At 38.3% G+C, this 12121-nt stretch overlaps 2 protein-coding genes across 6 annotated transcripts in view; one reads left to right on the top strand and one right to left on the bottom strand.

The window, feature by feature from the left end:
* Nucleotides 1-6624, bottom strand: part of DERL2 (derlin 2) — a 13314-nt gene extending 6690 nt beyond the window's left edge. The window contains exons 1-6 of one of the 5 annotated variants that reach the window (XM_006922231.3): nt 6469-6623; nt 5578-5643; nt 3542-3615; nt 2328-2421; nt 1419-1614; nt 1031-1121 (exon numbers count right to left, since the gene is read on the bottom strand). In XM_006922231.3, coding sequence (XP_006922293.1) covers nt 1031-1121; nt 1419-1614; nt 2328-2421; nt 3542-3615; nt 5578-5643; nt 6469-6561 — 614 coding nt within the window. In that variant the 5' untranslated portion in view covers nt 6562-6623. Of the gene's footprint in view, nt 1-1030; nt 1122-1418; nt 1615-2327; nt 2422-3541; nt 3616-5577; nt 5644-6468 lie in introns of all 5 variants that reach the window. The other 4 variants (XM_015597457.2, XM_025040101.1, XM_025040102.1 and 1 more) reach the window with 4 other exon arrangements.
* Nucleotides 6625-6811: 187 nt separating this feature from the next.
* Nucleotides 6812-11729, top strand: MIS12 (MIS12, kinetochore complex component). The gene is made up of 2 exons (XM_006922230.3): nt 6812-7071; nt 9918-11729. The coding sequence occupies exon 2, from the start codon at nt 9958-9960 to the stop codon at nt 10576-10578; it is 621 nt and encodes a 206-aa protein (XP_006922292.1). The 5' UTR covers nt 6812-7071; nt 9918-9957; the 3' UTR covers nt 10579-11729.
* Nucleotides 11730-12121: the final 392 nt, after the last annotated feature.

The raw sequence follows: 12121 nt of genomic DNA, 5'->3' as shown, positions 1-12121 counted from the left end.
AGAAATTGTTGGTAGTAATGTAAACTTCAACATTCATTCTGGATGGCAATTTGACAATAAACAAAATAGTAATTCTACTTCTAGGAATTTATCCTTTGAAAATAATCACAGATGTGTGCAAAGGTTTAGCTGTAAGGAAGTTCATCACTCCAATTTTAGAAGGGAAAAGGAAGAACTCATGTTAATGTCCATCAAATGGGATTTGTAAAATTATGCTATATTTATACCATGGAGTATCATGTAGTTGTTACAATTTTATAGGACATTTATGATGGAAAAATGATTCTGACATACTACTTAAAAAGGTCATAAAAAAGCATTTTCAAAAAGTACACAGACAATAAAAGATTGAAGAATACATACCAAAAAGTTAATCTAAGTGATGGGATTATGGAAGATTTTACTTTTTACTTAATCATTCTACAACCAACACTTTATAATAAAAATTCACATTTTATTCTTCAGGTTAACCCTTTTTAATGTAGTATAGCCCAAGGACACAAAATTCTGGAGTAGAAAGAGGGCTTATAAATCAAAGCTCTACCTCCAGGAAAAACGAAGTGCAAAAAAGAAGGGATTTACTTAAAATCCCTTCCGTGGAACAGCCCAAACCTATTTCCACTGTACTTCACTGCTCATCTCTACCACCTGCTTGGAAGGTCAGGCATTCAACCTTAAAAACTTTGCTCCGGTCAGTTTTGCCTACTTTGCTACCTCACCTCTCTAAATTCAGCAGCTTTCTGAAAACAGCAGGCTCCTGGGCCAGGAGGTGCTAGCGGTGATCTGGGACAGTTTCACCAAGTCAGCCTCAGACATCTTGAGACTATTAACCTGGCTCCTACCACAAGTCTGGCACTGTCTGCTCCTACCCAATACAAATGCTCAACTGCACCCAGACTGCTCAATTTGCAAATATTTACTGACTTGAACTGTGTGTGCCAGGAGCTATGGGAGCATCAAGAATACACAAATCATGAACTCTGTCTCAATTTATCTGCAAAAAACATGTAACCCAGTGTTAAATACTCACAAAATAGATGGTGTTTTCAGAATTCTTATTCCACCAGGCTGAATGGGAAATACATCTTCCAAGAAATAATATATGTGTCCAACTGCAATACCTAGAGTCAACCAGAAATAAAAGTGGGTGAGGATTAAAATATTGATTGTAGGTAAATCTACCAACATAAATCCCTCATATTTGGGAAGAAATATTCTTAAAAATTAAAAAAAAAAACAATATTATAGTCTTTCAGCATGTAACTATCAAATAATTCAATAATACTGTAGTCTTTCAGCATGTAACTATCAAACAATCCCATAATAGCTATTATGTGAAGGCTAGACAGAACGTGAAAAATAGCAACTAAGTAAGTTTGTAAGTAAAATAATAGAAAAAATAGTGATAAGACTCTTACCCAAGAGGTCCACAATGATTGAGTTCCCCAACAACAAGGAAAAGCCCATGAGTACCCAGGGTAGAAAGGGGGCCTGGAAATTGAGAAGGCCGAAGAAGTTCATGCGGACATAAGGGTTCCTTCGGCTCCACACGTAGACAAGCATTATTGTAAAAGCCTGGCCCAAGAAAACTAAGCTCACAAACAAACCAAAAATCTAGCAGATAGCATTAAGGAAAATATCAACATTAAAAGTGTAATAGGGAAGACTGGGCAAGAGAACTAAGGATTGTGTTTTAACAAAAGTTTGAATTAGGAAAGTTGAGCATTAGCTACTTACATCTTTAGGAGAAAAAAAGCCTGAAAATAATTTCCCAGAGCAATCAGGCAAAAACCTGCTTAGGCCAAATCATCTGGATTGTACCTATTTCAAAGTACTATTCTGCTATCATGAAGTTCTTGCCTCTTTGGAAAATGCATTAACTACTTGGTCAAAAATTGCATTAAAGTTCACTCACCATTAGCACCTCTACAGAGGCGAATAAAGCCAGCGGGAGCAAAACCATCTTGTCAGACAGGACTACATTCAAGTCTGTTATATGGATGACAATTATTTTTTTTTAAAAAATAATTTATCGGTTTTGATAGTAACCAAATAAATGTCTTACCAACTTCTTTTAAAAGTGGAGTAAGTACACCCATCAACAATAATATATCTAAGATACGTAGTAACCCACCTGGGTCCAATCTCTAGAAAGTTGTCCTATAAAGTGTGCTATACAATAAATAGTAGTATCCTGAAGCTAAAATCTGGAGATCTACTTTGATCTGTTCAGAGTATCCAGTGAATTGTGGGAGACACATGAAAAGCTTTAGGAAGAGAAGGGATTTTCTTTAACATTTGCCTGTATTTATTCTGTTGAAGGATACGGTCATTAAGAATCCACCAAAAAGGAACATAAATACAAAGTCTGCTGTCCGACCTCGGAAAGAGCCTTCTTCTAGCATTCGACAGTAACGATATCTTAAGTTTCAAGTTAAGAAAATGTTAAGCACACAAACGTGAAGAAAGTAAAATTTAGTGTATCATTTAAGTACACTTGTACTCCATGCTATTTGTAAGAAGTCAAGCCTTCATTTTTATAAGAACGTTTATGAGTAGTAGTATGGTTACTTCTCTTTTACCAGGCATTTTAGGCAGGGTGAAGACCAGCTTCATATTTTAGAAAATACTTTTTCTAAACAGTTAAGCCAGACACTGCATAAACATGCCATTAATCCTTTTAAACCAGTCACCTATTAAACCTTTTCAGATCTGTAACATCTTTTCATGTTCAGCCGTACCATAATCTACATCACCCTTGTTTTTTCACAGCCTAACTTGGAAGAAATCCCCATCAAGAAGCCTTGTGTGAGAACCTGTTTTTTCAGGCCAGGTAGATTAAGCATGTCTATACCTCGATCAGTGAGATCCATGATGATAAAAAAAAATTATTAGAAACTTACCAGTATACCATACAGGAGACACAGGAACCCATCCTAATGCAGGAATCCTGTCACCCCTACATGGTCCTCTATCAACTGCAGGTACTTTGACTTATAACTGTCCTCTTAATCCAGAGGGCCCCAACTATCATTTAATCAGTGAACAACTCTTTCTCTTTCAACAAACTGGAACATGGCAAGCCCAGAAAATACTATGGTGCTGTCTTTTCAGCCAATAGATCAGCAAGTAAGATACAAGGAGATCTCAAGTTCTCCATTGTCAATGAATCCACTCTACAACTTATATTAAAACTGTTAATTATCACTGTATTAAGGTTCCGTTTTACCACTTGGGATCTGCTGATGTTATTTTGTAAGTATGCCTCAATTAAGTCACACCTCCTCTCCCCTGATCAGATTTGCAAGTGACTTCTGGGCAGAAATGTAATCATTTATTAATTAAATATCCTCATTTGAACAGTGACCTACAAACACCCTTAAAATATTACTATCTGACAACTTTGTGTACCACTAAGCCAGAACCTAGGATTTACAGCTAAGATGATAACAAAAATAACAATATTAATAGTTTCAACTTAATATTGTATTTCCTAAGTAAACCTGAAGTTTTTATGCTAACCCCACTTAATAAAGGATACAGAAAAATCATGTTAAATAAAAAATTGAATCCAACTGGCCCAAAAAATAAAAAATTGGTGATTAGCCTCCATATCTGTTAAAAGAAAAAAAAATCGAGAGAAATATAGATTAAATAAAATATACCAGGAAACATTTCCATATTAAGACAAAAGAGATATCCTATGACTACAATGGTTGAAAGGCCATGGATAGATAACATGTTCTGAACAAAAAAATGAGGCACACAACCAGACACTGTATTTTTTTGCTGCTTCTAGTTGAAAGTCTGAATATCATTCAGCCTCTGAATTTTGTTAAAGATAAGGAGACAGAAAATTTGAAATTGTGATTGTCTTAACAAAAAAAAGCCCACACCATATGGTCGGACAAATTATGGAAAAAGTTTGATGGAGACTAGGTTAATTTGCATAATAGAAAACAGTGCTTTCAAAAATGTAGTACTATAATGTAATGAATAGTCTTGAGATATTAGAGAAAAACTCCAGGGATCTAATATAAATTGCTAAGAAACATTTCTATATTAGGCAATCCAAAACATTCAGAGTAAAGATAATTCTAAAGCAAATACTTGAATTTGGTTGAACAAATAGTCAACTCTCTACGAGTAAAGACCTAATGCTTTAATAATTAGTCTAATTGGTAAAAATAAAAACACTTATTTTCTTGTTAGAAACTCTGATATACTCTTCCCTACCCAACCCATCCACACCTACAATAAGAACTATTCATAATGGCAAAGCACTTAATATTTTAAAGTGTTTTAACATATTCTATTATCTTATGTGATCTTAATCCTGTTACTGCAATCCTCATTTTATATATAAGGAAACTAAGAGATTTGAATACTTTTTAAATGGCTTGCCCAAGGACTCACAGCTATTAAAGGGCAACTCTGAATTCAAACCCAAAACTCCTAACGCAGACACAAAACTCCTAACGCAGACACAAGTATCGAGTTTAACCCCAGGCAAAATCAAGGCAAACAGGTATTAACTTGGAAGTAATATCTGGATGGAGATACAGCTCTCAGCAAAGGCCATGTAAGTACTGAAGGAAGAATGTAGTGACAAGAGTCCACCGAAATGCTTTATGCATCATTAAAGTCTTAAGAATTGGTAACTATTAAAGTTAAAACACTTAGTGCTACATACTAACTGCATCCAGGATTTTAGAGTCTTCAACCTAAAGAGGAGACAAGCATATAAATAGTGCAAGTATGTGATGGGAGATGATCTAAAAGAAGTATTTACAGATACCCTAGAAACAAAGGAGAATGAATCTGAGGTTACACAAAACCTGTGCCTTGAAAGGCAAGCTGGAGTTCAATGGGTATAAAGTAAATGAAACACATCTGAGACAGAGGCAAAATTACTGGCTTTTGGGTCTCCCTTCCACTCCAACTATAGCCTATATAAACATTGTGGAGCAGGAAAATACAACTCTCTTTTAGCATTCTAATTTTGGGAAGGACTATCTCCCATTGTAATCTAATAAACTGGCATGTTGTTGTTTTAGATGTTGGTCTTTCAGAGTTTTGTTAGTATGATTATCCCTGGAAGATGAATTAATTTAAAAGCCCTAACAGAGCTGAGTTTCCAAACTGGACCACAGCTGATAACGCCGAGGTGGTGGTGGGTGTACCACATGGTAAGTGTACAAAATAAGGGCATAATCAATCCTGTGAGATTCTCCCTGGGCAGCTAGTTGGTCCTCTCAAATATATTAACTCTGAATTAGTGATTTCTAAATACAGGAACTAAACACCTCAAATCAAAAACACGCAGGAAACTTCAAAAATAAAATACAGATTCTTATTTCCTACCCGTTGTGATTCTGATTTGGTCCATGATGAGGAACTTGAGAATCTCCCAATTAGGCTGCAGAATCACTGCTTTATGCCCCTCACAATATGACTTATAATCAAACATTCTCATTGAATTCTTTCTTGAAATAGTATATGGCAGGGTTTGCTACTAAAAAGTAAGAAAAATAAGTTTAAAAACGGAAACAATCATGGTTGTAATGGACCACTTACTTGAAAGTGTTTAAAGATTAATTCAGGATTGAAGTACAGCTGAAAAGGTGTGATCAATTCCAACTGCTGAAATAGAAAAAGAGCTCCTTAAAGCAAATCAATCAAGAAACAATATTTCATCATTTACAACAAAGGATTAGTAGGCCTATCGATTTCCAACTCTGTCACTTAGACTGAATCTTTTAAGGTTGGAGGAAGAGGCTAGGAAAGAATTCTCCATAACTGGTACAATTCTTTGTATCTCCAATATCTAACACAGAATAAAAGTCTGTTTTATGTTGCAAAAGTAGAGGATGACATGAGGGTACGGGACTGAGGTGGTGATGTCTTACATACAGGGAAAGTAAAGAGCAGCTATGAATCTGCCCATCACACAGGCATCACCTGCAAGTTTCATGAAGCAACACAACTCACACAAAAGCACCGAGACCCAAGACCCTGCCACCGTCAAGGCTGGGTACTTCCAGCCAACCTCTATATCCACACTCTCCTTATTTCAAGACTCTTCCCTCTCGACAACTTAAACTTCTTCACTAAGCTGGCTTTCCTCCCACTAGTCACCGCGGTACCACTTGGCCATCACCAGAGTTCTCAGAGACGTTTTCTGGGTGGGCGGCTCCCGCTGCCCTGGATTTGCTGTTGGTTTGGCCTTCATCTCTCAGAAACTGACCTGAAGTCCTGATCCTCCATCCCTCATGCTACAGTACTCCCTTCTCGCGTCACTGGATAAACACTCTTGGAGCCATTCCAAACCCCGGAGTGAGCCCTGTCCACCTCCACTCACCCCTGAGACCAACCCATCTGGGCTTCCCCAAGGCCCAAACCCCAGTTTCCTGAAGACCCGGTCAAATCCAGCCCGGATAATGAGAAGCTGGCGCTGCAGCTGCTCACCACAGCGGCAGTGGTGAGTACGCAGGCGGTGGTGTAGGCGCGGCTGACCGGTGGGATCTGCAGGTACTCCAGCCTGAGGCTCTGGTACGCCATTTTCCCCGCCGCCACCTGCCCTCCGACTTCCCCTTCCGCCAGTCAGCCCAAGCGGCGGGGCGGGACCAAAGCGGGGTCATCCCGTTAGCCTGTCCGCTGCTGTCCAATCAGCGCTGCGCAACCAACAAGCCGCCAATCGCTAGAGCCCTATGAAAAGCCATTTACCAATCACGAGTTGCGTCTTCAGGGTGCCCCAGCCATGCTTCCCTACCCACCAACGTCACGGAGAAGAGAGTAAGTACCGGTTCCTTCCGCCAATCCCAGCGGGCCACAGATAGCTTGCCCGTCCGGCCCCTTTCTGTCACCAATCTAGGTGGCCCTCCCGACCAGACAGCCAGCCAATCAAGAGCACGACAACATCCCGCCTTTGCTCTCGTTAGCTGAGGCAGGCATCGGTTGGAATTTTTGCGAGCCAGCCACTCCGCCGACATCTGGCAGCAGGAGGTGGTTTAAAGGAAGTGGCGGGAAGCTGGTGTTTGATCGATTTTCGTCACCCTCATGGTCGCTTCGGTAAGTGCCGCAGGGTTGCATTGCCTCAGAGGAACAGAGGGGAGTAGAACTGGATTAGGCATCACCGCGGGGCGCTGAAGCAGCCTTATTGTTCGGCCTCCAGTGTCCCGGCATGCAGCGGGGTCGCGGCGCCCGACGGGAGTCGGTTCTCCGGCCGGAAGCAATTCCTGCTCGGAGGATTTTAGAGTTAGTGAGGAGTGTGGGGCAGCGCCCGTGTTTACTGTGCGAATATTGAACAAGCCGTCCTCATCCTGCCTTCATGAACTCTAGCGCTAGCACAGAAGATGAGACAGGCCCATGATAATATCTTAAAGTAGAACTCGGTCAGTTCCCACAGAAAAGTCTTGGGAATTCAGAGGTGGGAGTGCGTCACTAGGGAAATGTATTTAAACTGACCCTTGAGGAATATTTGGCCACAGCATCCTTCCTTGAAGGAAAGACATCAAAGACAAAGAAGATAGCTCGGTTTGGTTGGTACAAGGAGTCGTCAGATTTTGAATGGCAGAGTTAATATCATACTTTATTCGGTGGGTTATAAGGAAGCATTAAAGGTTTTTGGAACAGGGAGTGACCATTAAGTTTAGTATATAAGGAACCAAGTAAAAGGGTAGAGAGAGTGGTTTTTAAAAGATATAAATGAGTAATTCACAAAAGGTGAAACCTGAAGAGCTAACATGTGTGAAGTGGTACTCAACTTTGCTGATAATCAGAGAAATGCACATTAAAATATTTTTGCCTGCTCCCCAAATATCACCCTCACAACCTGTTGATAAAACAATGCTGCATGTACTGCTTACCCTGGTAAGGGTGAACAACGGAACTTGGCAGAGTTTTGTCAGTGCCTCATAGAGAGGGAAGGCAAGATGGGAACTTTTTGAGAATTGCAAGTTTTGTTTAAGGTGGATCTTTGAATTTGAGGGTTTGATTAGGATTGGATAGTGATCGTGAAATAACAGTGCAGGAAAGGTAGAAGCAGCCAAAGCAAGAAATTTCGAGGCAAGAGTTTCAGAGAGTCAGGATATAAATCACTGATTCTTCTCATTGAAGATCTGGTCAGTATTTTGGGAGTTCAAGCCATTGGAACAATGAAAATACATATAAGTGAAATCTGTGGTTCAGCAATTACTTGCCTGTGTAAATGCTCTGCAAGTCCCTAAGGAGACATTATAGGAGGATGTTTATTACATTGTTTCTGGTAGTAAGGTGCTGAAAGCAAACTAGGTGTCTTTCACAAGGAGAATGGAACATAAGTATGGCATATGAATATGAAATTGGTGGAGCACTTAAGTTAGAATCAATGAAGTAAACTTAAGTATAAAACTAACATGGAATGATTACAAACAAAAAATGTAAACATACATATATAAAACTTTCAAGAATATGTATCTGAAACTACTAAAGATGAATTAAAATTAAAAATTAAAAAAGCATATGTTAAAAACATTAGAGTAGGTTCCTATGGGAGATGAAATGTAGAAGAATAAAGACCTAGCATGAACCAAAAATAGCCACGAAATAGGAAGTTATCAGCTCAATTATGCACACGTGAGATCCTTAAAAAGAACAGGATGTGATTAGTAAGGTTCAGATGATGAAGGCCTTTGTAAGCCATGGTGAAATAGTTTGATCTTGATTCTGAAGGCATAGGGCAGTGCTGAGGAAATAGAAATCCTGCCAACCCAGAGAAGCCTCTTCACAAGACTTAGAAAAAAAAGTAGTGTTCTCACTGGTTAGTCATATCTAGATTACAACGCATTGTAGATAATCTGAGTAAGATTACAAAAACAGAAATTGTACCCTATCTGTACAGCCAAGTAGTTATAACCGTTCTATTTTTAGCCATTAACATATATAAATTCTCAAGATTAGTGGCATCTTTGTCTTCCCATAAAAAGATTTGAACCTACCATTTGCTTCAAATTCTTTCATAAAGTTCATCCTAAATTCACCTGGCAATAGAAGTAGCCATCTATTTTAGCTAATTGCCTTTATCTGAAGGAATAATAAAACTCTTATTTCTATAACAAGCATATGGTTATATAAAGCTCAGAAAAGATGCCTAGGTTAAACTCCCGCAGTGACAAGGAGATCCGAGTGCTATTTTCCTAGATGTTTACATTCTAAAGGTTGACTCTTAGACCCTTGAAAAAACATGTTAAGCTTGTAAAGCTGACAAGAGGCTAGCTCAACTTCTAACTGGGATTTTTTTCCAGATGGCTAGATTGGAAGGACAGGGAGTTGAGGACATGGCCAAGGAAGTGGTTGAAGTAATGAATCGTGGAGCCTAAAATGGATAGGGAAGGAAGTGAAGTGGAATAGACAGTGCAAAGAAGAGAGGATCAGTGGGTTGAAATTCTTGATGATTAAGGTACAGTATGAGTATGTGAATAAGAGTTGGAAGAATAGCATAGAAAGTTGTGGTAAAAAAATAGGGGCAGTTGGGGAGAGAAGTTACAAATATCAAGAGCCAGGTGGTAAAAGTGAAGACGAAGCCATTGAAACTCATGAAACAGAGTCTCTAGGGTGCTGGTTAAGTCATCTGTCTAAGTTTGAACATTGTCTAGGATAACAGACTTAGAAGACTGAGCCCAGAGTCCTCAATAAATGAGAAGTGAGGGAAATAAACAATAAGAAAGAGGGAAGAGAAGTTATAGGCTGATAGAAAGATCCTCAGGGAGGCAAAGGTTTGTATCCTTTTGTGAATGAGTGAGGCTGGAAGTGGCACTGGGTATCAAGGAACACAAACTTCTTATTTTTTGCTTTTTTTTTTTTCTATCTGTAATGTGATTTGTTACTTTCCTCTGATTTTTTTTTAATCCAAATGATTTTTTTTCTTACATTTTCAGATTTTTCACAGTCAAAATTAACATAGCAAAATTAGCCAAGATGTCTGTCGATCCAATGACCTATGAGGCCCAGTTTTTTGGCTTCACGCCACAAACTTGCATGCTCAGGATCTACATTGCATTTCAAGACTACCTATTTGAAGTGATGCAGGCTGTTGAACAGGTTATTCTGAAGAAACTGGATGGCATCCCAAACTGTGAGATTAGTCCAGTCCAAATTCGTAAATGTACGGAGAAGTTTCTTTGCTTCATGAAAGGACGTTTTGATAACCTTTTTGTCAAAATGGAACAGCTGTTTTTACAGTGGATTTTGCGTATTCCCCCAAACATCTTGCTTCCGGAAGATAAATCTCAGGAGATGCATCCTTATAGTGAGGAAGAATTCCACCTTCTCCAAAAAGAAATTGAACAGTTACAGGAGACATATAAGACTGAATTATGCACTAAGCAAGCCCTTCTTGCAGAATTAGAAGAGCAAAAAATTGTTCAGGCCAAACTCAAACAGACATTGGCTTTGTTTGATGAGCTTGAAAATGTTGGCAGAGCTCATGGGACTAGTGATTTTAAGGAGAGCTTAGTGTTCCTGGTCCAGAACTCCAGAAAACTACAGAATATTAGAGACAATGTGGAAAAGGAAAGCAAAAGACTGAAAATATCTTAATTTCTAAATAATAAAGGGAGTCTGTCAAAAGCAGAATGAGTAAGGGATTCATATCAATGACTATTCTTATTTTAGTGAACTGTATATTTTACTGGATTTTCTTTGTTTACTTTCTTGTAGTCCACATCTTCCTCTTTTTTGGTCCTATTCTGAAGTATCTATGTATTACCCTGATCTAATCTTTGAAACATTTATTCTTTACAGGCCTCTCATAGGTGGGAAAGGATTCTTGATTCAGTAATGACTCTTTTGGGGCCTTGATTGAAGAAAATAAAGCTTTCCCTGGCCAGTCAAAGATATTTGTAAAAGTTGTACCTTGGTCATGAGTTCTTCGTAATTTCGTTATTTTTGACTTATTCTTTAGATGAGATCAAATGAGAAAAAGGTTGAATGGGTGGCTTCTTTATTGACCAACCACTATATTGTGAGACAGCCAAAACAGAATGCTTGCTTTTGTTCAATAACTTTTCTTATACAAAGAAGATGATAAGTAGTTGAAAGACTCAAGTAGCAGAAAAACAACCATGACATTTAGGACAGAAGAAAGAAGTTGTTTTTGTTTCTAAAATAAATCCTTTCCATGACCAAGGCCTTGGTGATGTTAAGAAATTTACTATCTTGGAGCCCAGCAGTAGAAGACCTTGGACAAAAAAGAAGCAGATCTCACTGGAAAAGAAAAGGAAGCCTGGAACATACCCAAAAGCAAAGTTTATATTATCTATTAGGTATTTTTGTCATTTTTTTCATATTTCAGGTAATTTTGGAACCTTCCTTGCACCTAATATTTAATTAACTTATGTACACACTCATAAGCATCAAATATTTAGTGCCGTCAGTGAGAAATTTTAGCTGTATGTTGTGCTTAAATTCAACGGAGTCTGATATTTCCTTTTGTAATTAACCCATGTAACATGTTAGGTTACCCAGGAAAGAGAAGATATAGCAATAGTTACTCTGAAGGTATTGCTTGCCCTCCATGTCTCCCTAAAGAACAGGATTTAGAGTGTCTCCTTTATGTAGAAGAGTAACTTAGGGTATTAATATTTGCAATTAGATATTCATAGATTTAGGAAGTCTTTACCTGGAATATGTTTATTATCAAAGAGTTCTTTTTCCAATCCTGTACATGAAATACATATGTTTTTAAAGGCTTTGGTTTTTGATTTTCTGCTATTTGTAATGTCCTGGTATGTTTCCTTCAATATGACTTTTTACTCAAATAAATTTTTTTTTTTTTTATATTTATAGCTTATTTAAAATCTAGTATAGTTGATTGAATGGTGATTTCCCCAAAAGGTATGTCTATGTCCTGATTCCTGGAACTTGTGATTGTTCCTTATTTGTAAAAAATGATCTTTGCAGGTATAATTGAGTTAAGGATATGGAGATAATGAGATCATCCTGAGTTATCTGGGGCTGGGGGTCGGAGCGGGGCTAAATCCAATAGTAAGTGTCTTTATAAGAAAAAGGCAGAGAGATTTGAGACAAGAGGCAGCATTGTGATCATAGAGGCAAATTGGGGTGATGTAGTCACGAATGAGGG

This window comes from Pteropus alecto, unplaced genomic scaffold (genome assembly GCF_000325575.1).
Source record: "Pteropus alecto unplaced genomic scaffold, ASM32557v1 scaffold398, whole genome shotgun sequence".
Taxonomy (NCBI): domain Eukaryota; kingdom Metazoa; phylum Chordata; class Mammalia; order Chiroptera; family Pteropodidae; genus Pteropus; species Pteropus alecto.
The sequence above is the reverse complement of the archived record's forward strand: the minus strand, read 5'-3'. Positions and strand labels throughout refer to the sequence as shown.